Source organism: Lontra canadensis, unplaced genomic scaffold (assembly GCF_010015895.1).
Source record: "Lontra canadensis isolate GAN:19392208 unplaced genomic scaffold, GSC_riverotter_1.0 scaffold51, whole genome shotgun sequence".
NCBI lineage: Eukaryota > Metazoa > Chordata > Mammalia > Carnivora > Mustelidae > Lontra > Lontra canadensis.
In genome coordinates this window covers 6,108,518-6,136,249 of record NW_022631045.1, presented here as the reverse complement: position 1 = coordinate 6,136,249, position 27,732 = coordinate 6,108,518, and the positions used below count along the sequence as shown (strand labels likewise).

At 40.4% G+C, this 27,732-nt stretch overlaps 1 protein-coding gene across 2 annotated transcripts in view; it reads left to right on the top strand.

The window, feature by feature from the left end:
- Positions 1-5,150: 5,150 nt before the first annotated feature.
- Positions 5,151-27,732, top strand: part of EPSTI1 (epithelial stromal interaction 1) — an 85,519-nt gene continuing 62,937 nt past the window's right edge. For both annotated transcript variants that reach the window (XM_032873960.1, XM_032873959.1), the window contains exons 1-4: positions 5,151-5,353; positions 22,425-22,483; positions 24,224-24,307; positions 27,508-27,581. In XM_032873960.1, coding sequence (XP_032729851.1) covers positions 5,175-5,353; positions 22,425-22,483; positions 24,224-24,307; positions 27,508-27,581 — 396 coding nt within the window. In that variant the 5' untranslated portion in view covers positions 5,151-5,174. The remainder of the gene's footprint in view (positions 5,354-22,424; positions 22,484-24,223; positions 24,308-27,507; positions 27,582-27,732) is intronic.

The window sequence follows — 27,732 nt, the reverse complement described above, 5'->3', positions numbered from 1 at the left end:
TTTCCCCAGTTAAGGGAAATTCCTTTCATCCTTGCAGCCAGCAGAGGTCTTGTGACAGCTACTATATAGTGTTAGAACCCAGGGATGGAAGCCACTACCCTTGCCTCAGATCAGAGTTTACAAACAAAGCAATGCAACCACCTTCCAGAAGATAGCAAATATTATTGAAAGCACTTTCCCCCTTTTTTCCCCAAGTGACAGTACTCATTGTCATCAGAAAAATAGAGCAAACAAATGTACCTCTTTCCCTTCCTAAGTAGAATTCTTCATGCTACACTACAAAGCTCACTATTTTAACACTGTTGAAGAAAAAGGAATTCTAACCCAAATTTAGTATGTTTGCTACTTATGACAATTTGACAAGTTGTGTAAAGCACTGTCACTGTAAGGATTATCTGACCACATAATTATAGGATGAATGTTGGAGCACAATGGTTTTTATTAATGTTGATTCTAATAGGTTTAGAGACTTTGACATATCTGTTTTTGGAAAAGAATACATAGCTGCTCATGGGGAAGATTATAACAAATGAAAAGCATTCCAAATTCTGAATTTTGTCAAAAGATATATTTTGTTACAATCATCTTCCAAAATGTGGAAAGCTAGACATAGAGTCAGAAGACCTAAATTCAAATTCTGGGTTCTCCCACTAAATTGTCCCACAATACTAGCAAGTCACCTGACTTCTTTAAGTTTCCATTTCCTCCCTTCTAAAATGAGGTGGCTAGATGACCTTAAACATGGAGTTAGCATAACAAGGTTCTGTCCCCCACTATAGCTCCTGGGTCTGACAGAGTGAGCAGTCTATGCTTATCATTCAATAAACATCTATTACACGAAATTAAGGTGACTTATAATTGTACCAGTCCATGATTTTATGGCATAAGTTTAAAGAATTTCTAAAGAATATGAAATTGCCATAACACAAGTCAGCCCCCACCCCACACACACTTAAAATGAGGAGATGCTTAGTAGCAGGTGAGGTTTACATAGTTCCTTTGTTGAAGAGAGAAATCAAAGCTTTAAAATAACTGCTCTCCTCAATCTCTTGGATTAATTTAACCTTACACTGCAGACTCATACTTAAGGAAGCATGACATTTTTCAAATTTTCAGAAACTAATATTTTCATTGAGACACTTTATGACAAGAAACAGCTGAGATGGTACATCTCTATGTATTTATTCACAATAATGAAAGAGTAATAGAAGGCAACTAATCTTAAAATCAGATATATGTTTTCATCTTTTTTTTTTAAGATTTATTTATTTGTTTATTTGACAGAGAGAAATCACAAGGAGGGAGAGAGGCAGGCAGAGAAAGACTGGGAAGCAGGCTCCCTGCTGAGCAAAGAGCCAGATGCGGGGCTCAATCCCAGGACCCTGAGACCATGACCTGAGCTGAAGGCAGAGGCTTAACCCACTGAGCCACCAGGAGCCCTGTTTTTACTTATTTCCTTGGAAGATAAAGGACATACTTGGATATGCTAGCATTAGCCCAAACTGGTGGCGTTTCTTTTTGATTTCATCTTATCTTTAATCTTATCCTAGTGCGTTGGGCTCATTGTAGTCCCAAATTGCTATTTCCTATCAATATCTCATTTTACAACATTTTCCTGTGTACAGCCTTTTGAATCCTCCTTTTCTTTCCACTCAGGTTTCCTTTCCTCCAACCAAAATGTCTTTTGCTTAGATTAAACTTCTTTACCTAAAGGAATTAATAAATAAATGATTATTTCCTGGAGGCAGTTAGATTTTAAAAGAAAACCATTTCCTAAAGGAATCTCTAATTGGCCAAACTTCAGGCAATTTAGCAATCTCACTGGATTTCAGAGACTCCCCCATAGCCCTTGAGACATACAGGTAATGCTGACATCCAGGGAGGCTAAGGATGCTGCTGGATATACCAGGATGCATTGGACAGGCTACAATCAAGAATGATCCAACCCCGCCTCCCGCCAAAAAAAGGAAACATACAGGTAATTGTCTAGTACAATGGTTTGTCAAACTTTAAGCCACGGAACTCTCGTGCAAACAAAATCAGGCAGCAATCTGGTACATGGAAGAGATAAGGGCTCAAGTACTCTGGCTGAGGCAGTGGTGGATTTAGAACCTTCTCCACTCACCATGCTTCGCTCCACCAGCCATTGCTGCAAAGGTACATGACTCTGAGCAGCCCGAGTAAAAAATCAGTCCATATGTTCACACAAACCCACACACATAAGAGCATCCATGATACACAAGTAGATGACGCACTCTCAAGTATCCTAAAGGAGCCTACAGACGTCCGTTGCAGTAATAAATCATAGTCACATTTTTTTTAACACTCTGAGAGTGTAGCAAAATGAGAAATGAACAGATCAAGCAATTTAGATTTGGCCTATTATCCTCTATTTCTATCTCATGTTTGAAACTTTGGTGTGCTCGATGGTTGGGTTGCAAAATAAATAACAGTCAACTAAGTGTATTCTGGAGGTCAGCATTACCATTACTAGCTCCTTTATTTTATTTTATTTTATTTTATTTTATTTTATTTTTTAAAGATTATTTATTTATTTATTTGACAGACAGAGATCACAAGTAGGCAGAGAGGCAGGCAGAGAGAGAGGAAGGGAAGCAGGCTCCTTGCCAAGCAGAGAGCCCGATGCAGGGCTCGATCCCAGGACCCTGGGATCATGACCTGAGCCGAAGGCAGAGGCTTTAACCCACTGAGCCACCCAGGCGCCCCTACTAGCTCCTTTAGAAGAACTGGATTTCCCTTATTCAAACTCTCAATTGAATCCAATCACCAAAACAATTGCTTTTTCCTCTGAAACAAAAGTTCCAGTGGTATTTTCCCCAGATGACATTCTGAGGAAGATGGCCTCCAGAGAAACTAGCAAGATCCACTTTTTGGTGGGCTGGCCAGCTGCCTTTCTTACCCTTTCTTACCCTGCAGGCACCTGCAACCCAACAGTTTCCAAATCAAAGTCTTTCACTTTTGCCAAAAACCTGTCTCTCCTCCTGGTTAAGATCAACAGTTCTGCCTTCCAACCACACACAAAGCTAAGACCTTATAGTTACCATCAATCAGTACCATTAAATTACTGGGATTCTAAGCTAAGCAAATTATGGAGATCAGGATTTTTCAACCTCAGTGCTATTGACATCTTGGGCAGGATGATTCCCTGCTCTGGGAGGCTGTGCTGTCCATTACAGGGTATTTAGCAGCATTCCTGGCCTCTACCCTCTAGACACCACGAGACACATTCTGACCCCAGGCTTCACAATAAAAGGTGTCTCCAGGCACTGCCAAAAGTCTGCTGGAAGCAAAATCAACTCCAACTCCATTTGAGAAGCACTGATGTGGACTATCTCTTTATTCTTTGCAGTATTCCACAGGATAAGTATCGTAGCTTCATTCCACATGGTGTAGATCAGGAAAATGGGCCTTTGGGGAAATCATTGACTTGTCCTTGGTCATGGGGCAGGTATGTGGCAGAGCTGAATTTCAGGGTACTATAAAAGCTGTCTCCCTATCTGTCTTTGCTACCTCTGGAGCTCAGTTACCTTTTGCATCTAGTTGTTTTTTAGTTAAGTATTTTTTTAAAAGATTATTATTATTATTATTCTTTTATTTAAAGATTTTATTTATTTATTTGACAGAGAGAGATCACAAGTAGGCAGAAAGGAAGGCAGAGAGAGAGAGAGGGAAGCAGGCTCTCTGCTGAGCAGAGAGCCAGATGCAGGACTTGATCCCAGGACCCTGATATCATGAGGCAGAGGCTTAACCCACTGAGCCACCCAGGAGCCCCAAGATTATTATTATTTTTTTTAAGTAATCTCTACACCCAATGTGAGGCTCGAACTCACAACCACAAGATCAAGAGTCGCCTGCTCCTCTGACTGAGCCAGCCAAGCACCCGTGTACCTAGTGTTTTATCTAACTACATTAACCTTTCATTCGGAATGCCTTGATTTTGCTCCCTGCTTCCTGTTTCACTTGCTATCCCCTTTGTTCAGATCTGTATTTCCTACCTAGATTATAACAACCAGGCTCTTAATTTCTCCCTGGGATTTCAGTCTCCTTTTCACATTGCTGGCAAAACATTCTCAAACATCTTATTACATAACTTCCCTATTGAAAAACCTTCTGTGCCTTCCACATTGCCCACAGGGTCCCTCTCAAAGTCTCAAAGGGTGGTCCCAAGACCAGCAGCATTGGTTATCTCCAGGCAACTTGTTAGATATGCAAATCCTTGGGCAAGCTAAGGGATAGGCAGGAAAGATTCTCCAGGCAGCCTTGCTAAGTAATTGATCAGACATTCAAGAAATATTGATTACATACCTGGTCTGTGCAAGACATTCAACTAGGGTATGGGCACTTTCTCAAATATGGATTTGCAAGACTCTGTATCTGTAGGTCTGGGGGTAAGCATCCATATTTGTAAAAATCTCTCCCATGATTCCAGTGTGTATTGGGTTGATCCTGACTGTCTTAATGCCTGCTTACAAAAATGAGAGACGTCTCTTGCCTCCCTTGACCTGTATTGCTGGAGATATGTAAACAAATGCTAATGCTGCCATGGTAACAGGAGAAGTAACAAGGACTTGCTTCTCCTCTTGTGGGTTTCCTCTGACTTTTGACTTCACTTTACAGATTCCTTTAACTTGAAAGTATTTGCGCACTAACCAAACAGCAGTCATTACTGATAAAAGGCAAAATTTTGTTTGATTTTATTTATTTACCTGATCTCTGGAGTCCGAAGTTTAATATATTGTTCACGGTCTCAGATATCCAGCAGTAACCACAGATTAGGGTTACCTGTCAAACAGCCCCTAAATCTTTCAGGATTCTCATTCTCTTGTGGCCACTTGCTTACGAGGTTTCGGTGGCTGATGACAGTTCTCTTTACTATGCTCTAAGGTGGTCCTGGGACCTTAAACCTGAGAGCGTCCCAGCCAGGGGCACTCGCCACCCGCTGAGGGTGGCGCCTCGGGAGCTGTGCCCTGCGGTAAGGTCGGAGGGCGCCAGATAGAGCTTCCGTGGGAAAGTCCCTAGGGGCGGGCGCAGCTGCAGCTGGTAGCGGGAAATCGAAACTCAAGCTGTTAAAACCGCTGCCTTGCCCTTCGGAATCGCATCTCGAGACTCCCTAAGCGTCCCTCCCGGCGCCCGGGATCCGCGGACTCAGAGCTATGTTCACCGGCACTCGGGTGGTGGGCTCCGGGCTCGGCGCCTCTCCCGCCCCCGGCCTGACCCGGGACCTCCCCGGGCGGCCCCCGGAGCCAGGCCGGCTGCAAGGTCCCAGACCCGGTTTGGAGGTGGCGCCCCAGAGCCCTGCGCGGGAAAGCCGGGGGCTCCAGAGCCAGCGGGTGTAAGTACTTAACAACCGGTTTTGGGGGCGGGAGCCCAGACCTCAAACATACAAGCACTTTCTGAATCACTGGAGTTTGAAACCACAGGGGCCCAGTAGCAGGGTTTTTGGGAGAAGGCAGCCTTATTTGCCTATACAAAAAGCACTCAGAAATTGTCTTATAAATTGAGTGTGCCAGTCTGCGGGTCTTTACTAAATGCCTGAGCTCCAATTCCTTTCAAGAACTCTGTTTTTCTGATTTTTGTGGCTGGCTACAGGATTGAAATGACATGTGTAGAAATCGCCTGCACTTCCTGCTAACTTTCCAGAACTCAGACTCTTTAGTATGAGAATTTTTCCCCCTCCTGGTTTAAAAAATCAGGGCTCTAAATAATGCCAGGGTAGGAGCGGAGAGGGAATGTGTTGGGGTATAGAGGTCCAAATGCTGCCTCTGGGAGCACTTTTGCATTTCTATAAAGTTCCCAGATAAACCACTTGGTAGGAGTGAGACCTGGTGAGGTCCAGAGTGACTGCAGGGTTTGGCGTCTTGATGTGGGTAGGTGCTGTATGCAAGAACCCTTACTTACAGTGTGGAGCGGGTTGTGGGGCTTGATCCCAGACCCGGAGATCATGACCTGAGCTGAAGCCACGAGTCAAACGCTTAACCTATTAAGCCACCCAGGGGCCCCTATTTATTTACTTTTTAAAATGCGGGGGCCCCTGGGTGGCTCAGTGGGTTAAAGCCTCTGTCTTTGGCTCAGGTCATGATCCCAGGGTCCTGGGATTGAGCCCCGAGTCGAGCTCTCTGCTTGGCGGGGAGCCTGCTTCCTCCTCTCTCTCTGCCTGCCTCTCTGCTTACTTGTGATCTCTGTCTGTCAAATAAATAAATAAAATCTTAAAAAAAAAATTAAAAAATTAAAAAAAGATGTGAACTAGTTGCAATAAGTAGAGCTTTATCAGAGACATCCCCTTTTACATGTTTAATAGCTAAGATCCTGTTTGGACCACTCTGAATTCTTATGTCTCCATCAATCATTTCTACCTACTGTTTATTTCCACTTGTCTCCTTTAATGGAACTGGAAAACCAAGGAAAACGTTTGCCTGGTGAATAACATTTTAGTAAAATTCACACACACACTAAAAGCCATTAAGAAGGGGGTTTAATTTGGGGCACCTGGGTGGCTCAGTTGGTTAAGGGTGCCTTCGGCTTGGGTCATGATCCCAGAGTCCTGGGATCAAGTACCCAGTCTGGCTTCCAGCCCAGAGGGGAGCCTGCTTCTTCCTCTCCTCTCTGCTTGTGTTCTCTCTCACTATCTGTTTCTCTCTCAAATAAATAAAATCTTTTTTTTAAAGGAGTTTAATTTATTCATTTTTTAAAGATTTTATTTATTTACTTGTCAGAGAGAGAGAGAGAGAGCAGGAGCACAAGCAGGCAGAGTGGCAGAGGCAGAGAGAGAAGCAGGCTCCCCGCTGAGCAAGGAGCCTGATGTGGGACTCCATCCCAGAATCCTGGGATCATGACCTGAGCCGAAGGCAGGGGCTTAACCAACTGAGCCACCCAGGTCTCTCGATTTATTCATTTTTTTAATTTTTTGGAGAGGAATTACAGCATTTTTCTGATGGGAAAAAGGAAGTAAAAAGTGCTTAATCTTCATTTACTCACTTTCAGTATGAGTTTATTTAGATGCTAAAGGATTGAGATTTAACCTTCTATTGTATGCATCCCTCCATTCATTCATTAGGGAAGCACCAGTGTAGGTGTGGGAGTACGGGCTTTGGCTTCAGCTTTGAGGACCAAGGCACTTGGGTCCACATTATTTTATTTATTTATTTTTTATTTTTAAATTTATTTTATAAACATATAATGTATTAGCCCCAGGGGTACAGGTCTGTGAATCGCCAGGTTTACACACCTCACAGCACTCACCATATCACATACCCTCCCCAATGACCATAACCCCACCACCCTCTCCCTCCCCCTCTCCCCGGGCCACCCTCAGTTTGTTTTGTGACATTAAGAGTCTCTTATGGTTTGTCTCCCTCCCGATCCCATCTTGTTTCATTTATTCTTTACCTACCCCCCAAACCCCCCATGTTGCATCTCCACTTCCTCATATCAGGGAGATCATATGATAGTTGTCTTTCTCTGATTGACTTATTTTGCTAAGCATAATATTGGGTCCACATTCTGATTCTGCCATTACTTGTCTCTGAACATCAACAGGGTGCTTAACTACTTTATGCCTGAGTTTCCTCATTATTTAAAATGAGGTAATACCAACCTCTGAGGGTTTCTTTGTATTTTTGTGTGTGTATGAATAAAAAGTAAGGTTATGCCTGGTGGAAAGGAAATGTCCTTGGGTGCTGATAGCCTTGAATTCATTTAACAAATGTTTATTGATCAACTACCATGCTGTCATCCTGAAGTGGAGTATTTGTACCTTGAAAAAAATACACTGATTTAAAACACCTACTTACATATAAATATAAATAGAGATTTTTAAGGCAATCTTTTAAAATTTTAAATGATTTATGAGAATCTCTAATAGACTCTAAGGTAAAGGCTGTGTTCTTGACTATATTTGGATTTAAGTAATTATAAGTGCTAATTCATATCTGCTCTCCCAGTTATTTTTAGTTGGTGATTTTCTCTTGGCCCTCAATATCATAAGCCATCTACACAGATTTAAAGAGAAAGAAGCTCATATATACTTCAAATCCAAAGTAACACTTTCCCTTTCAATGTTTTGCTTTTTTTGGTAAGTTATCTCACAGCTGACTTCTATGATATCCAGATAAATAAAGGATTAAAGCGTGGGTTTTTCTGGAAGGGGGATTTCACCTGACTTTACTCAATTCTGGGCAATAGGCTCTTGTTTGTGAGAGCAACACAGGGTTCACTTCATTCAGAGACCAGTCTATAATCATGCCTGAAAGTGGCCCTTTCGCTTGATGCTGTTTACAGGCAATAAAAAGATACTCTGAAAATGAGCCTATAATGTGGAATTCTGCTATACAGTTAAATTTACATCAGATGAACTGAATTCATATATAAATGAACAAATTTGTAGCCTACTTTATACTAAGAACTGAAGAGACTTAAAGATGAGCAATAATAATAGCAAACACATGTAATGCTTAGTATGTGGAAGTGCGTTATATATATATTCTCTTTCAGACCTCACAACAACCCTGTAAGAGGATCTCCAGCCCTGGATATTTAATTAAAAATTGAGGAACAAGTAACTACTCAACAGAAGATAAGCCCTAATGTAGCTTAGAGTCTAATCGATGGGGCAGACAGTGATTAGGTAATTACGGGAGTGACTCTTCATCTGCCCTACAAGGAGAAGCCAGGGTCGGAGCTAGCCCTGGGAGCAGAAGTCTTGCCAAGAAGTGATGGTGGAGCTGCAGTCTACAGGATAGTTAGGAGCTGTGTGGATTTTTTGCTGACGGTCATACATTATTCCAACACCAACCGACTTCAGTGCAGTTCTGACACTACTCAGAGTTAGCACAGACCCCGTGGGTTAGGGCCCAGTCTCATAAGACTGCCCCTGTTTCAGACACCAGCCACAAATGGGGGTCCCCAGGCTACCCGCACTTCTGCCCGGCTGACTGCAGATGTGGGTGTTTCCATGACCCCCCCCCAGTTTGATAATTCACTAGAAGGAATCACAGAAATCATGGAAACCGCTCTACTCATGATTACAGCTTTATTATAAAGAGTACAGCTTAGGAACAGCCAAGTGGAAGAGATGCACAGGGCAAGATATTGGGGTGGGGTGTTGCATAGAACTGCCATACCCTGTCTGGGTGGGCCACCCTCTCAGCACTTTGATGTGCTCACCAATACTCAGTCCTTATTGAAGAATATTTATTCTAGCCCAATTACACAGGCATAATTGATTAAAGCACTGGCCACTGAGTTCTTCATTGAACTCGGTCTCTAGCTCCTCTTCCCACTTCCCAGAGATGTTAGAAGGGCAGACCTGAAAGTTCTAACCCTTTAATCATAGGGTTGGTTTTTCTGGCAAGTAGCTTGGATCCTGAAACATTCTGGGGTTATCTTATTAACATATAATCAACACTCTTATCACTTGGAATCCCAAGGATTTTTGGATTTCTGTGCCTGGAACCAGAGACAAAGACTAAGTTTTTATATTTTATTATACCATAGAAGTTTATATAGCCTCTGTGGCGCCCAGGGAAACTTGCTATCCCAGATCTCCTTCAAAAGAACTTACTGTGGGAAGCCCAGTCCACTGACAGCCCCAGCGGTGAGCCGTTGGTCCATTATACCCTCTGTTCTGAGAGCACACTGATTCTGCATTCTTCCAGCCAATGTCTGAACAATCCAGGGTCCTAGTGTCAGCCCATTCCTGGCCCGGGTGAAACTTGTCTATTGGTCAACTTTCACCAGAAGGCTCCCCACTGAACTCTCTTAGGATTTTCTCAGAGCTGTACGGTGGCGTGAGGCTTTTCCCGCTCAACCCCCTTCCCCTCTCTGCTTTCATAGGTAGCAAATCTCCTCTTGTTCTTAAGGCTTTCACAGCCTACCCCTGCTCATTCCCCTTTGGTCCCTCACAAGCATTCTTCCCATAAACCTCTTACATATCTAATCCTGTCTTGATGTCTTCATTTCGGAGGACCTAACCCAACACAGCCTCTTAGATACACCTATCCCCGATTACAATAGCTTAGATACTACGTCTGTTGAAGTGCTGTATAATTGTACTGGGGAAACCCACTCTTTCTTCTTATTTCCTCCTTTTGGGGCTCCAGTTTCATTTCCTTACTCAAACTTCGAAACTTTTCCCAGGTCGCTGTACTCCAAGGAAGGGAATAACCCGGGTAACTGATACTTTTCTTTCCCTTCATCCTTGAAGTCTCACAGGACAGTGAAGGGAGAATAAAGGATGGCTTGGTAAGACCCATTATTAATGGCCAATTCCTGGTTTCGCTCTCTCTTCCTCTTTAAGAGCACATTACATTAGTATTAAGTAGTTTGTAAATAGAAGGTGGGATATAAAGTGGAATATATGAAAACACAACCATTAAGTTATAGGGATCAGTTTTCATGAACATCACTATCTAATAATTGTTGAGTGTATTCTGAACCCTGAATCCTGAAAAATGTCTTCTGTCCAAGACAGATCATCAAAACTTCTTATGTCATTCTCGACTCACCTCATTTCAATCCGAACTAGCCACATAAAAATAGTCTTAAATTAAGTGCAAGTTTTTACAAACTTATGAGAGCCTATAAGAACTGCTTTCACTACTACTTCACTGCAGTGCCCCAGATTTCTCTGCTGAATCCTCACATGAGTGTGAGAAAATAAGTTTTTGCCTAAAGATGTTAAATGGCATGAAAGCATTAGGCTATTACTTCTCCCTGGGGATGGAGAGCTAAATAATAATGAAATTCCTTTTAGTGCTATGAAATAATAGTACACAGGAAGAGAAAATCTATGATTGATTCTGATGGATAATCTTGACAGCTTAATATACATGGCTATTTGTTAGATGACTATAACTCAATCTTCAGACAAGGTTCACAAGCATTCAGAAAGTTTGTAAAACAACAGATAGTGTTTAACTCTTAATGATAATTATATGGCTCGAAAATCTTGTTAAGCGTCTAAATGATCACTGTATTCTCCTAGCAACCTGATCGGTAGAACTCTGCCTATTTGACTTATTTTTGAATGAAAAATGTGGCAGAGCACGTGAATACTATAGTTATCTTAAAGTAAATTACTTGTGACCTAGAATAATCAAACTGGGTACCCAGAGAGAATAAAACCAAAGTAACAATCAATAGCTTGAACTCCTATATCTTGGACTCTTAACCATGTGCTAGACCTCATACTACACATGTCATATAATTCCTTTTTCTCGTCACAATAAACACTTTGCCACTTTACAGATGAAGAAACTGAGTCTTGATTAAATGATTTCCTAAGGTCTCATGGCTTTTTTTTTTTTTTAATGATAGAACCAGCACTCCAACCTGAGTCTATCCAGCAAAGTCTAGATTCTGAACATGAGATGGAGTTGGAGGAGGAAGTGGTGTACATCTGGCTAAGTTCCCATCAATCGTCATATTTTCACATCAAGAAAATAGAAATTCCATAGGCTAAAGGGAGCGAAACTATAGAAACAGTAATGTGACATTATACCTTTAAAAGTCTTTGGATAGAGAAGTCATTTGTAAGAGTCCAGTTTCTGTGGGGACTCTCTTGTCTCTGCTGCTTTTCTTTTCTTTTGAAGATTTTATTTATTTATTTGACAGAGAGAGACACAGCAAGACAGGGAACACAAGCAGGGGGAATGGAAGAGGGAGAAGCAGGCTTCCCGCCGAGCAAGGATCCCGATGCAGGACTCGATCCCAGGATCCTGGGATCAGGACCTGAGCCGAAGGCAGCGGCTTATGACTTAGCCACCCAGGCGTCCCTGGGCTGCTTTTCTTAAATGACAGTTTGGCGGGCTTGCATTCAGACAATTCTCTCATCATCCCTGGTTATGAGCAACCTAAACAAATCCTGCCTTCTGGTGGTCTTTCAGACTTCTGAACATAGGCCAGAGTAAGCAATTCATTTGATATTCATGATCTAGGATATGTGTGGGTCTATATGAGCTTATATACAGGTGAAAAAAAATTCACAACTCTCACCCTTACTGTATGTGATGCATGCTGACATTTTCTACTCTCGTTCATTAAAAATAAACCCAATATATTGGTTTCATGACCCGTTAGTGGATTACCTGTGTGGTGTGAAAACATAGTTCTGTGCATGGCGGAAGAGATTGCTGAAGTGGATGGAAAGAAAAGACATTTTGGTTTGCTTAGATCCAATTTACCTTCCTGTTTATACAGGAGGATAGAAATTATGGTTCTGTTTAGAATGAATTTCCAACTTTTCTGCAGTAGAGTTCACTCCTCCGTATGGAATGCATTTGCAGTCTGCCAAGTCTTAGGGAGCAATCATTTTTGCTCAAATACAATATCAAAAACGAGTGGGCATTTCTCAAAAAGCCTTTGACAGCTGAAACAGTGAAACAATAAATCAACGGGATGATGAAAGCATGAAAACACATAATACCTATAATAATCATTAGAAGCATAGCAGAAATGAGAAGAAAGAAACTTAGTTCAATTACACAGTAAGGTTATTTATTTCAAAGTCAGTAGAGTGCTATAAGGTTATACATATTGTTAAGGTTAATTGCATCTATTCAGAGTCTATTTGAATCTGAAACAAAAGCTTAACAGGAAAAAAAATCATCAAAGGGAGAAGACTGCATTTGAAGGGTGTTCTGTATCAGAGAATCAGCTAATGATGATCTTCCTTTGTTCTGTAATGTTTGTAATTTCCCCCCCAAATATGAACACTTAAAAGGCAATCCATTAAAGTCTTATAGAAAAACTAAAGGCATTTATCATCATTAAAACTCAAGGGCTAGTATGGCCCAGTGTTTGTTTTGGGGTGCCTTCCTGGCTCAGTGGGTTAAGCCTCTGCCTTCCTCTCAGGCTCAGGTCATGATCCCAGGGTCGTGGGATCAAGCCCCCCATTGGACTCTCTGCTTGGTGGGGAGCCTGCTTCCCCCTCTCTCTCTGCCTGCCTCTCTGCCTACTTGTGATCTCTCTGTCAAATAAGTAAAATCTTAAAACAAAAACAAAAACAAAACCTCAAGGGCTAGTATGGCCCCGTGTTTGTTTTACTGTGGCATCAGAGAATGGAAATCCTGAGCTACCTAATCTCTTGTAAGAAAATATGAGCCCCTGCTTAAAGTCTTTATATTAAATATTTCCTCATTAAAAGAAATCTTTGGAATATTTCCCCCTGATTGTAAAAGTAAAGTTATATCTGCTTGTTATAAAAACTGAAACATTACAAAAATAATATAGACAGTAAAAGTCCCCTGCAATTATAATCCTTAGAAATGAACACTTCAAATAGTCTGATATGAAGACATCTTTATATTTAAAGTGTTAAGTTGTGATCTTTGATTCTTTATGCCAAGTAGAAAGTCTTAGGGCCATTATGCTTTTTGATTTCTATTGCCAATAGAAGGTGACAGGCAGGAGAAGATATGTTCATATTATGAAGAGATTATTATAATAAACATTATATATAATATTTTATAATATATGTTATAAAACATTTAAGAATTATATAAATATATAATGTATATTATACATATTTTTATATATAAGATTATTTCATATATATATATAAAGAAATTTATTATAAGGCTAAAAGGTATTGAGTCCCATAATTGTGAAGGCTGAGAAGTCCCATCATCTCTCATCTGCAAGCTGGAGACCTAGGAAAGCCAGTGTGTAGCTCCAAATCCTGAAAGCAGGAGAGCCTATGGTGTACATTCCCTTCTAAGTGTGAAGGCCCAAGGACCAGGAGTACCAAGGGCAGAACATTGATGTCTCAGCTCAGCCAATCAGGTCAAGACTGGTTTCAACCTTCCTCTGCCTTCCTTGTTCTGTTGAGGCCCTCAGTGGATTGCATGATGCCCAACCACAACAGGAAGGGCCACTTGCTTTACTCAGACCATGGATTCCAATGCTTCCCTTTTTCTGAAACATTCCCACAGATGCACCCAGAAATCACCGTTAGCTAGATACCAGGGTATCCTGTTGGTAGGGCAAGCTGACACAGAAAATCAACCACCACACCTGGACTCTTTAGAAATGTTAGTCACGAAAGGCAGGAAAAAGTCAAGGAGATGATCCTGGATCCACTATAGAGACGTATCAAACAACAGGCATTGTGATCTGTGATTGGATGTGGTGGGGGGTAGGGAAAAATATTCTGAACATTGGAACAACTTAGAAATTTGAATATAGAGTAAATATTATATTAATAGTAATTCCCTTGGGTGTGATAGTTTTTTTTTTTTTTTTCAACCTGTAAGTAGGGGAATGTTTTTGTTCTTAGGAGATACATGCTGAGGTATTCAGGGTTATGTTACTGACTCTGCAGCTTACTTTCATATGATTCAGAAAAAAATAAAGACAAGGAAAGTGAAAGAAATGTGGCCAACCATGAGCAATTGGTAAATATAGATAAATAGTATATGAGTTTTCATTTTATTAATATTTTAATTTTACTTATAGGCTTAAAATTTAAGATAAAAAATTGGGGAAAAAGTAATTTCAGATTATATTCTAAAGTTCATTATGCCTCTCTCTTTTTTTCCTTTATTCTTTTGGAATCTGGAGAAATTAAAAGGAAGTTTGTCATAGAGCTGTGTGCTTAAGATATGTACAGTTTGTCCTAAGTATATTATAGCTCAATAAATAATTTGGGGAAAAAACCTGGGCTCAGAACCATGCTATCTTTTACAGAAGACTATTTGCTAATCTTTAATGAGCTATTTATCAACAACACTTTGTTTCATGCAGTGGTTCTTATTACTCCTAAGACACAGATCAAAGAAAAGGATCAGGAACTAGGATACAGATGTTAGAGACAAATGTGAGAAACAGGGTTGTAAAAAGACAATTAGAAAAACTAAACCACGTACATTGTGGAAGATGGAGCAAAGAAGAAATTCAGTCACAGCATGAAAAAGGAGATGTACTGTGATTTAGGGTTAGGTTATATTACATATGGTGAAAGAGGGATCATATATATGTTATACATAATTCTTATATTATAATTACATATAATAGGTATGTTAAGCATAGATGGCTTTATTTGTTTCTCACCTATGAAATAAGTGAGGGTAGTTAGTCTAGGGTTGATAAAAATAGCAGGCAACCATAATAGAACATTTATCATCTAGCATTCTTCTAAGGACTTTATATCTGTACTCTAAGACATACATAGCTGTTATCCCCATTTCACAGGTGAAAAAATAGAAAAACTTAGTAAGTTGCTCAAAATTGTAGTTAGAAAGTAACAGAATTAAGGTTTAAAACCAGGCAACTTGGTGGGGTGCCTGGGTGGCTCAGTGTGTTAAGCCTCTGCCTTTGGCTCCAGTCATGATCTTGGCATCCTGGGATTGAGCCCTGCATCGGGCTCTCTGCTCAGCAGGGAGCCTGCTTCCCCCTCTCTCTCTGCCTGCCTCTCTGCCTACTTGTGATCTCATTCTCTGTCAAATAAATAAATAAAATCTTAAAAAAAAAAACAAAACAGGCAGCTTGGTAACAGATTACTACTAATACAGTGGTTTTATAGTCACAGGGCACCAGATAGCTTTTGTCCTTCTGTTCTGCCATTTCTTTTTTTTTTTTTTTTTTAAAGATTTTATTTATTTATTTGATAGACAGAGATCAGAAGTAGGCAGAGAGGCAGGCAGAGAGAGAGAGAGGAAGGGAAGCAGGCTCGCTGCTGAGCAGAGAGCCCGATGCGGGGCTCGATCCCAGGACCCTGGGATCATGACCTGAGCCGAAGGCAGAGGCCCAACCCACTGAGCCACCCAGGCGCCCCTGTTCTGCCATTTCTGATGCATGTCTTCTGCATTCAATGCCTCATTGACCAAGATAGTTGCTTCAGCACCAGCTACCACTTCAGTCTTCCAGAAGTGGAATGCAACAGAAAAGCCATTTCTTGTTTGTCTCCATTTGAGGGAGATTTCCTAGAAATCCTTCTCAATAGCTTCCACTTACATTTCAATTTCCCAAACTTAATAACGGGGTCATACCTAGCTATAAAAAAGGTTGTGGATGATAGTCTCTTGATTGGGTGCACTGTCAATCTGAACAGTATAAAGGTGCCATTAGGAGGAGAAGGTGAAAATGAATGGTTGGATAGAGCCAGCATTTTTCCTAGTTTGAGAATTGAGGAGAGTCAAAAATAAGAGCAGACATTAATCATTCATCAAACTGTTTCTGGGATTTCAGAAATGCAAATGGGATATGTAAGGAAGAAAAATTTAAATATAGTCCACATTACTGTTCAGAGTATTGATTTTAGAGGACTATTAGAGTTATCTTCTGGATAAGATTGTGTGCAAAGCTTTATTTTTATGCTTTCTATATCCTGCAGGATTATTTGTAATAGTGAACAACTCAAACAACCGAAATAGTTAAGTGAGAGGTTGTATTATGCTGCATCATGTTGTGAAGTATTACGTAGCCATTTAAAATTAAGCTTGTTACATGAATAGTTGGGAAAACCATTTATAACTGAAGACATAAAATTGGACTTAAGATATGATTGTAGCTGTGTAGTAATAGGTACAGAATATAGATTGGACCGAAATTCACTCAAATAAAAGTAACTGGGGGTGGCTCAGTTGGTTAAGTATCTGCCTTCAGCTCAGGTCATGATCCCAGGGTCCTGGGATCAAGCCTGCCTCAGGATCCCTGCTCTGAAGGGAGCCTGCTTCTTCCTCTCCCTCTGCCTGCTGCTCCCTCTGCTTGGCTTTCTCTCTGTCAAATAAATAAATAAAATCTTAAAAAAAAAAACAAAACACACACACACACCAAAAAACAGCAATTGTGATTTCTGAGGGGTAGGATTATGAGTGACTTTTCAATATTTAAAAATATATTTTTGTACATTTTCATCTATAAGCATGTTTCTTTCAGGATCAAATAAAAAATGAATTTTTTAAAATGTTCTATGCAGAAATTTAGACCTAAATCCCTCATGTCTTGCATTTCTGGTTTTGTCTTTTAAGTTATAATCTTGAGGAGCAATGCTTAAAACACGGGGACATAACCAGATCTTAGTCTATTAATAATAATAATAATAATAGAAAATGTACAACCATTTGGTAAATACGTGGTTTTCATGCAAATGCAAATTTCCTTATCACAAAGCCATTCTTAAAAGAGCATTTATCCTGAATATTCTCTTGTTGGAAAAGGCAGCCCTGCTTGGGCCTCTTCCACCCTTATATGTCTTGAGGGGTGTGCCAAGGCACCACACCAGACCATTTTTTCATCTGGACTATTCCTCAAGGTTGCTATGTAGCTGGGAATGTTGAGAGATGAGGTAAGCTCTCCCCAGAACGGAAACCAGTCTTGCTTACCGTCTGTTGCAAAAATGGTAGATTGCTCTGCTGTGTTCCTCACCTGCCATGCAAACACACTGCATGTGCAGCATCTGTCGTGTTGCCCACAAAAGAGTTGGAGCCAGAGAGAATAGACATAAATATGCTGATGCTCAGGCTCTGTGCTGTGGCATGAGTAATAAAATCTTACTAGTCTCTGACCCAGGAATCTCGGGTCTTTTGCCAGCATCTGTGAATAGTAATACTAAGAGTAATATGGTGATATACACTAATAGTGATACTAGTGAGTAATAGCTCACTAGTAGGCTAAGGTTAGCTTGTTAGGTTAAGGTTAGTTTGGAAGTAGGCTCAAAAGAAATCCCAGATGTGATATCTCTATGTTCTGAAAATAGGTATTCCTTGTGGTTATTTTTACTGAGGAAGCAACTTATGCATTTTTGCTTGTATACCTAACAATTGGTCCCCACTCATCTCTACTCCCATCATTGGTTTTTGGCCTTTTAAAGATGGTCTCCATAATACTATGTTTCATATATATTCTTTGTATCCTTAGAGTGAATCCTTCTTGCTATCCTCACAGCTTTTATCATTTATGTGTATAGATAGTGTTTTACGTGATGAAGTGTGACATCTTTAAGGTCTACCCTGTATGGTTGTGCAGGTTGGTAACCATACAAACTTGCCTGGCTAAGGTAATAATTTGGAGCTGAAATATATACCAAACTGTGTGGCCTAGTGTATGGTTACCTCCACCTGAAAGAAGGGACACATTTTTCTAATTTGCATAAATTTACCACATCTCATTAAGTCATGAGCCTACATAGGCGTGCTGGGATGGATAGATGTGTGCATGTATATACCTCTTTTGACTTTCCATGAAGTTATCCTATGAACGAAGGTGCTGATGACCTGTGATCTCTTGTTTATCTTTTCCACTGGGTTTCTGTTCAGCCCTCTGGGGATCTACTGAACTGTCCAACAGAAGCTGTGAATTAAAAACTGACCTGCTTCACATCAGCCTCTTGGATGGGTACACAATGTTTTGGGCTCTGCAGGTTCTGAGACCAAAGAATTCATGAGCCCTTCTACACTTGAGTTGTGGAGTGCTGGATCAGGGTTGGTGGAACAGGTTTAGTGGTTAAGGATGATTTGCTCAGCCTGATCTTGTCTGTTTTTGTTTTTCTAGGAAATGTGGTCTATTTAAAAAAGAACTTTTGGCAACCTGAATGGCTCAAAAGTTTTGATTCATTTTGGCTAAAAACAGTAAACTTCAGATGCTCATATTAAGGTCATAAGACAAAAACCAGTGTGGAAAGACATAGCTAGAAAATAATTCTCTATCCAGTGCTTTTGATTAACCAAAAAAATCCTTGTTTTTTCAAGTTCACGCAAGGTTAAGATTTTCTTGAACTATGAAAATCTGAAACTAATTTTTTTTGTAGGATGGTAGACTACATGTCTATAATTCTGCCTGGAAAGATCTGTTTGTTACTTAATCTTCTACCTCTTTCTGAATTTTTGCTCTTGACTATGTTTCTTTTTCAGTCAAACCAGTGTTGTTCCTAATTAGAAATTTAAATTACATCTGCTGTAGTTTGTACACACCAGGGGATATATTTATGTAATACTTCTAGCCAGCCAAGATATTTTTCATAACTTCAGCATAACATTTTTTCATAGAGTGCTTATTGATGAGACATTATAAAAATTGTGCAAGAATGGACACGAGAGAACCAGTTGTGTAGCTCAGGAGAGACCTCACAGGAAAACATTCCTTAAATGTATTTTTCATATATATATATACATATATATGTGTGTATATATATATATATATATATACACACATATATATATTATGGTGCAGGAACACATTTTCCTCTTTGTCTTGTGCTATTCTTTATATGTTCTCTCTCAGTATTTCTCATGGATGTGTGCTGTTGGAAAATGAAAATAATCTTACAAATTGTGATATTTCATTAAATTTCAATGAGGTAATTAAGGAAACTAATTTTCAAAGATATACATTTATTTCAGTGACTCGAATGTTGCTTTATCAGAAAATGCCGAGAATACTAAATATAGATAGGTTGGGCTTGTCTAGATCAGCATCTTTGAGAGTCAGATTGTTGAAAGGGAAGACATGCAGGTTAAAACAGCAGAGGCCTTTGCTGTGGGTGGAAACTAATTGGCTGAAAACATGAATAAATTATACTTGTTATTCATGTCAAGAAAAAGCAAGGAGAGAAGGGACGAATATTTGGATCTACCAGTGTGTTACCTTCTGACACATGATTAAAGAAAAAAAAAAGTAGATCCTCAGATGTAGGCTCCTCCTTCTATAGCAAGTAAGAGGAATAGAATCTCCATTACTTGCCATGCTTTCTTCTGACTATTGTTTCAGATTTGGCATATGTTCAGCCAAGAAAGTGTTGCTGAGATGGTTGCTAAGGAATTCTCTAACATGAAACACTTATTACTGGGACCTCTGTCATTGAGCCTGGGGTTATGTTAAAATGCTTTCAATTTAAAAGCTCTGAATTTAGGGTTGGGTAATTCTGTCCCTCTTTTCATGGTCTTGCCCTGCGTCTGGCTCCTTATAGACTATGTGTATTGCAATAGATTGACTGCAGTTCTTGTCCTAAAACGAAAGATCCTAGTATGTTGTTATCAGACTGAAACTTATCCAGATTAGATATTGTAGAGTAAGATCTTTTACAAATGGATTGATTTTTCTTTCTAAATCTTTCACAAAATTTGCATACAGGAGGCCTATGGAATTTGGAAAATTCTGTTTGAAGCAGCTGTTAGTAAAGTCCCTCCGAAGAAACACTTCTTTTGCCATTTTGGATCATGTCTTTTAAACTTCAGCTTGCTATCCTTCTCTGAAAATTTCTAACCCTCTGGGGCCTCTGTGACTCTCCCTGACCTTGGATCTCTACTTAACATCATCTTACTTTGACACTTCTGTGGGCATTCTTGTGCTGTGCTCCTGTGGCTTCATAAATTGTTCCAAATTAAGGTCTAAGCTCTGTTAAAGTGGTTGCTGTCTGTTTTTACATATTTCCCCTCACTCTTCGAAAGCCCATTAACACAAGTCCATAAATAGGTGCTCAGTTAAATAGATTACTTTGGAAGTCTATCAAGAGGGTGGAGTTAAATGACAATCACTATTGTATGCTTTCTGTGTTAAGCTGAAGAGTTAGCTGCAGATGCCCAACACGTCTAAGACAAAAGTCTGGGGTTTGAGTCTAAGCATCATCACTTAATTGACCCCATGACCTTTGATAGATGATTTAATGTCTATGTCTTTAACAGGGATTTAATCCCAAAGTTCCCTTAAATCCAAATGTTCAACGATAACTTGATCTAGATAAATGGATCTCATAGTGTGGTCCCTAGATCAAGAAGAACATGGACATCACCTGGGAACTGTTAATGCAAGTTCTCAAACCCCACCCCAGACCTTTTGAATCTGGAACTCTGCCCTTCAGCAAGAACCCCCAGGTGATTCTGAGGGATGCTAAAGTTTGAGAACGACTGATCTTTGTAGAGTCGAATCCCTGGAATGGCAAGAAGCTCTATACCATAATGTTAGTGCACACCGAGGACTGTGTAGTCATGTCATGGCTGACGTTTAAATCCAGTATCTTGTGTTTCATCTTTAAGACTCTGTACAACGGTTCACCCCTGCATCATATTCAAGTGTGCAGCTATTACCCACAGAATTGCAGCTCCCAAGCTCCTATGAAGTGCTGGGAATTGAGAAGTGAAAAATCTTTCTTAGGGTGAACAAAGAACTTGCAGTGGACAAGGGATTCATTTCCAGGAGCAACCTCCTAATTTTGTATTCATAACGTCGTATGCATGTGAGGCTACAAATGCAACGTCTGCTGATATACATTAAGTAATTGGGCATCTTGCAGCCCCATTTGCATGCAAAGGTGGTTTTACACGTCCCCATTTACAAGTCTAAAATTAAAGCCAGTTTGAAGCAGGCTGAAGTCTTGCAGCTAGGAAAATAATGAGATAAGGAAGAAATGACTTCTGTTAATCAGCACTTCGGCCTCTGCTGTTCAATCTTTGCTAATTTGTCCTTTGAAATTGTACATTCAGTGTTGAAGAGAGAGAATTCTAAGTGTCCGTTTTAAAAAACAAACAAAACCCTACATTTATAAGCTGATTGGGTTTATCTGTAGCATTTCCCCTAAAACTGGATCCACACATATGCTGCAGTCTGTTGCCACGCTGGATTTCTGCTCTGTGAAGTATTCGTGCTCTTGTGGGACCCCAGGCATCATCTCAAAGAAGAGGTCCCCCCACCCACCCAACCTCTACAGATGTACAGACTGAGTCTGTGGCATCATTTCATTTTAGTTCAGCCCACATTCATCAAGCAGCTACTTCGTGCCAGGCATTGTGCCAGAGGCTGGGTGTGTACAGATCAGTCAAGTTTCTGTCCTTAAAAGCTTCCTGGTATCTCAGTGCTACGTATTTTTCCTTAAGTGAAGTCTTCCCCGATCCCCACCCCACGAATTAAAATGCTTCAGGGATCCTTCTCTGATTATGTTCTACCTGTGTCTCCAGGAGAACCAGGGACCTAAGGGACGCATGCCTGGAAGAGTCAAAGCTCCAAAGCACAAGATTGTGGACAGAGAGCCAGTCAGAAGGGTCCTGAAGAGAAGGTGGCTGCATTACAAACGGCCTGTGTTTCCAGTTGGTCAAAGGATGTGGGAATGTTTTCTGTACCCCCAGTGTGGGTCACAGTGGCAGAGAATGCCCATCTCAACCCCTTTCAAAGGGAATTGCCCACAGGTGCCACCTGGAAGAACAATGGATCCCTACAAAGACAGTTTACCAAGAGCCAGCTGTGAGGCAGTCACTTGCCCGTCTTCACGGGCTGCCGTATTTGGTCGTATGCGTTCGTTTTACTTTGACAACTAGATCCTAAGCTCCCAGAGAACAGAGCTGGGCCTTAAGAAGATTATCTTCCACGGTACCCATTTGGTGGTGAGGATCATAAATATATAAGCAGGAAGAATGTCTAGAGGTTTATGTGCATTAGTATTTTCTCGTGGTAATCAATGTTTTTTCTCTTCGTTCCAGCCCAGGTGCATATACCATGATAGTACCAAACGAAAACCGAAGAAATCAGATAAAAAGGAGTACGTATATTTATTCAGTCAACATTCAGAATGCTTCCCGTCTTCTGAATAGAGTAGGATTGGTTTACTTAGGTTTATAGTACTTTTATTTTCTCATTTGTATAGACACAGAATCACTAGATCTTATCAAGTTTTTTTTCTTTTTTAACTTAACCGCTTTAATTATGCCTTTTAAAATTATTCTACTGTTAGTGTTTCTAAATTTGTTTCTCTATGTTAATAGCAGAACTCATAGTGCAATCATAAATCTCAGATTTCCATTGGGCTTAAACTTTCCCACATCTTTTGCCAATAAATCTATCTAGTTCCCAGGAAATTGGGCTGACTACAGATACTCTTACAGGACTATGAACCCTGTGGAGCAGAGGAATTATATATAAAATGGACCATGACCTAATTTGTCCCTGTCTTGATCTGTCTTGTCCCATCTCTTCTTAATGGAATTTTTTAATCACTGTGTACCCTCAGCTGTTTTTATTGGTGAACCTTAGTTTCTTTGTCTAGATTACAATCTCTTTGAGGGAAGGGGCTACACCGTACTCATTTTTGTGCTCCTTATACCTACTGGGTGTGTAACATATTTGACTGAAGTTTTACGGTAAAATAAATGCTGTCATTAAAAGTTACAGCATCATGCCTTAGAGGTAAATAGAGAGCTAAAGTTCCACTAGTTCACAAAGAAGTTAGGAGGCTTGTTCAAGTCAAGCTGTGGGGCGAGCCTGGATGTTCTGTGCTCTCTTTCATTAGATCTTGGTAAGAAATTTAATATTTTGGCTGAGAATGGGTCTACAAGCAAAACAAGAAAGCAGGTCTCTAAATTAGAGACTTGGGTCTCCGCCAGACAGGTAGCACCCTAGGTGGTACACCTGCATCAGTGCCAAATACAATAATCACAACTATGCAGAGTAATTGTGGGTACTGCCGGCAGGTGACAAATGGATTCCTTAAAGGTTTTGGCATTTTACAAGCTTTTGATTTAAATGCTTTCCAGGAATTTAAGCCTTAGTGTGGTCTGGAATTTGGGGATGTTTCAGAAGTTTTTTTTTTTTTTTTTTCCTCTAATGTTTAAAAATTACCATATATTGACATTTGAGACAATCAGGTCTAAGGGGTAGAATCAGACGTGCACTGAAGAACGGAGTTAGTATCTCTGGTGCCCCCTGCTGTCACACAGCGGGTATATTTGGGGAAATAGCACCGCTCCACCAAGAGAGGCGGCTTTCTGCTTGGTGGTATCCAGCACAAGGAACCCATGAACCCTCACTCCTCCTAGTTGCAGTAAGCATGGGGGACATTTAAAATAAAGGTAGTATGGGCATCAGATTCTCTGGAGATATGTTTACTAGGTGTGAAGAGTTCTTATCGACATAAGGAGGTTCTCATTTTGCACACATTCTCTAGAGGAAATTAAATTTAGTTTGATATAAGGTTTTAAAAATGCCAGAACGAGAGGAAAAACTAAACTCCTTTATTTTAGTAGGAGTTCGGGTTTTTTTTTTTTTTTCTTTTTCAAATTTGAACCTTCAGTTTATTTTCTTGGAGAGAAAGTGCCGGCAGGGGGTGTGAGGGGGTGTGGGGGCAGGGTGACTCCAAGGGGTGGCTTCCTTTTCTGGATATTTTGTCCACTTGTGCTTGCATGTAGTTAATTGCCCTCTGCTGTTTGTTCCTTGGGCTTTCAAGAGACCTGTTTCCTTTTCACATTCTAATAATTGATGATTTGACATTTCTCACCTGGCTTAGTTGCTGAGAAAGAGCTGGAGAGTCTTGAGAAGTGGAAGGAGCAACATAGAGCGAAGCCCGTTAACCTGGCACCACTGCGGTTGGGTAAGCTAGTGAACCAGGTGCCTGAGTTGGGTGGGAGGGGCCACCCAGGGATCCTGTTAGCGCCTTGCCTACACCTGTCTTTGGATGCACGTTACAGGTTTTGGGGTCACTATGCTGCTTGGAATGGAAGTGCATTTAAAACTGAAACTCTTAGGTATGCTGGTATGTTATTGTTTCTGATTTTCTGCGAGAAGCAAACCTATGATGCCACAGTTATGTGGGAATAAAGTGATGGCTTAATTGCTGAATAATTTAGAGGCTTTTAGATGATCAACTCTGAAGAAAGCTTACCTGGGGCGCTGCATATGCCTTGTCATAGCACTGGTCAGGATGGGAGTAAAAGCTAGCACATGCATATTAATCCTGGCAGTATTGAATGCTAATGGGAAAAAAAAATGAATGGCGATTCAATTCTAAAAGGAAGATGAGAATGAGCTGGGGACCCGGTGGTGGGTATAAAGAGACCACCTGTTTTTTCATTGTATAGGCAGAGAGACCTTTGGGTCTCCGGAGTGTATGCCAGTGTGAAGAATTGTGTGGGCTGCCTTTGCCTGGTGTTTGAATCATTCGACAGGGATGCCACCTAAGGGGAATCACTCACGTGCTTTCTTCTCTTTTCTCTTCTGGCAGCATCTGAGAACTGAAAGGGGCTGGATACACCAATCCCAGAGATTTAGTGAATACAAATGCCTTAAAGTCAGGGGCTACTTATTGCAAGAGTTTTAGAAAAGTAGTTTTTCCAGGATGTAGGTTAAAATAAGCCAATTTGGAAATTGTTTAATGGGTGAATATAGTGGTATTATTACCATCATTCCACTGTATTTAATGAAATGTTTAAACTCAAGTGTCACCTTTATGCTGAGTAAGCCACATTTGAGGGGCACCACAAGAAACAATTTTGTCCTTACTAATGGGCCCCCTCAACCTGGCATGGGACTAGTTTTTCCCATGCTGTTTGGATGAAATTAGATCTTATTGGTCTTTCTCAAATGAAAGCTGTCCAGCTAATTCTAGGCATTAAACAGTGTCATTTAGTAATTAATGTTCAGTCTTAGGTAGTAGTAAAAATTGTTACTAATGGAGATTAAAGCTTCTTCGCTGCTCCAGCCTAGGACTATTCTGGGTAGAAAACTAGCAAAGGAAACAGGACATGGCTGAATTTTCCTCTATTGACTCCTGTGTTCCCAGATTCTGACCCCTCCTGGGTCAAAGGAGGAGAGAGAGAGATGAGAGGTAGTATGTGTACTGTACAGATCCTGGTTTCTGAATGTCTTGGTGAATCCTTACTGGGATTCTCACCCTTGGGGTTCTTGGGGTTCTTCAGAGCCCCTTTGCCTGCCATCTATCTCTCACCTGGATTTCCCTGATAGACATGGCATGCTTTCCTGCTGGTGTGCTTGGCTTCACCATTGGCTCTTAGTAGGGAGACTGTCTTTGTAGGGCTCCATTATTCCTCCAGGTGGCCCACGTGGGCAAGTCCTTTAAGAAGGTTTTAGATTGGTGGTCTCTAGGAAACACTTGTGCATCCTTTCTTCCCCCAAACTCTGGGACTGCAGACCATTTGCAATGTAGCCACCTCTTCTTGATGACCTAAGGAGCCACCTAACAGCAGCAAGGTGCATGTAGGCTTTGACTTTTCTAGGTATAGGGCAACTAGGTACTTCAATCTCTTGGAGATGCAGATTGAGTTCCCCAAGTGATTTCCATTAAACCTTTCTTGCTTGTCTTGGTGTGAATATTCCTTCTTCCCCAAATACACACACAGACAAAGTGGAACTCAGAAAAACCTCTTTCCTCTGATTTCTACCTCCCTTTGACCTATCCAACCTCTTTTATAGGCTGAAGGCAGTTGCTAGTTAAGTTTCTCCAAACTGTTTTTCAGTTACCCCCCTGCAGAGAGCCAGGTCCCTCACTTTAGAATCTGTAGCAGTTGGTGTCTATTATCTGGGGGCCTTAGGCAATGTGAGTCTCACTGCCGCTTTCTGTTAATGATATATCTAGGAATGATCAAGGCTATATGCATGGAAGGAGGCTGGGTTTTTTAAAAAAAAGTCTAGATGTATCAAACTTTGAGACGAGTTTTGAACAAAACCTTCAAATTCTTAGGCATCTGACTTGGGCATCAACTCCTCCCCTATTCCTCTACTGTTTAAAATATTGGAATAGCTCTGGGAGAGGCTGACGGTGGTTGTAACGTTAGATAAAAGCTTCAATAGCCCTTGCTGTTTCTTTCCCATTCCCCAGTCCCCCACAACAGAGACTGAAGGGCCCAAACCAAATAGACCTTATATATCTTTTGGGACTCAGAAGAAATGTCTCTATGGTGTTTTTATCAGTTCAATTACAAAAACTACAGTGAATGCAAATTGTTTTAATGCTTCTTCTGTGTGAATGAATCTTGCAGAGAACTGACACTTTTAGTGACCAAAGCACCAGAGAATTATTTCAAAGGAATCTTTATAATACACATGCCAAGCTTTCATAAACACTAAAAAATCCCTTAGCAGCAATTCTTAGATGATTGTCAAGCTGCAAGGATTTCTGTCCCTAAATTATTTGAGGTTTAGGAGAGAACAGGCAGATAATCTAATATCTATATTTTTTCTCTTGAATAGCTAAAGAAACAATAATAATAGTATGGATTGATAATCAATTACTAACTAAAATATTCCCATTATAGTTTTAAAAACTGGATTATAAAGACTATGTATTTGCCTAGTGGCAAGACCCCTGAGGATTTCCTGTACTTTGCTACTAGAATATGGGGCAGTAGAGTCAGAAAAAGAAAAACAAAGCATCACTGGTCATCATCCTTAGTAGGTTAAGGAATGGTCGTACTCAAGCAGGACGAATGTTCTAGAATTTCTAAGGTAGGCACTATTTCTTATTATTTAGCATGGGCCTTCAGATGTAATTTCAGTATAAGTGAAGACTTGAATACATATATGACTTAAAACCTTGGTGGGAATGTCCTCTTCTTTCAGGAATTTGGCACCATAGGCTGAGCAGCTCTGTTTCTCTTTTAAGAGATTACCATTCTCTAATGTCTTAGTAAGAAAACTGGTTATGTCCTTATTTCCAGGGACATGGAAATGTTAAAGAAATTCACGCTGTAGACTTATCATGTATTAATTAGTCTTTGAAGGCTGACATTTTAGCTTAATATTCGTGTTTCACCTTTGTGACTTTTTTCCCCATAGGTGGAAGCCAATCAGAGGCTGAAGTCAGACAGAAACAGCAACTCCAACTGATGCAATCTAAATACCAGCAAAAGGTCAGATTCCATCTCTTTTAGTTTAATTTTGGCAAGGAATTTGAGTACCAGCACTTTTGATAACCATGGAACAATACAGTACCTTTACCAAAAACAAAACCTTAAAGTTGATTGCAGGAGGAAACTCTCACAATCAAAGAAATCAAGAAGT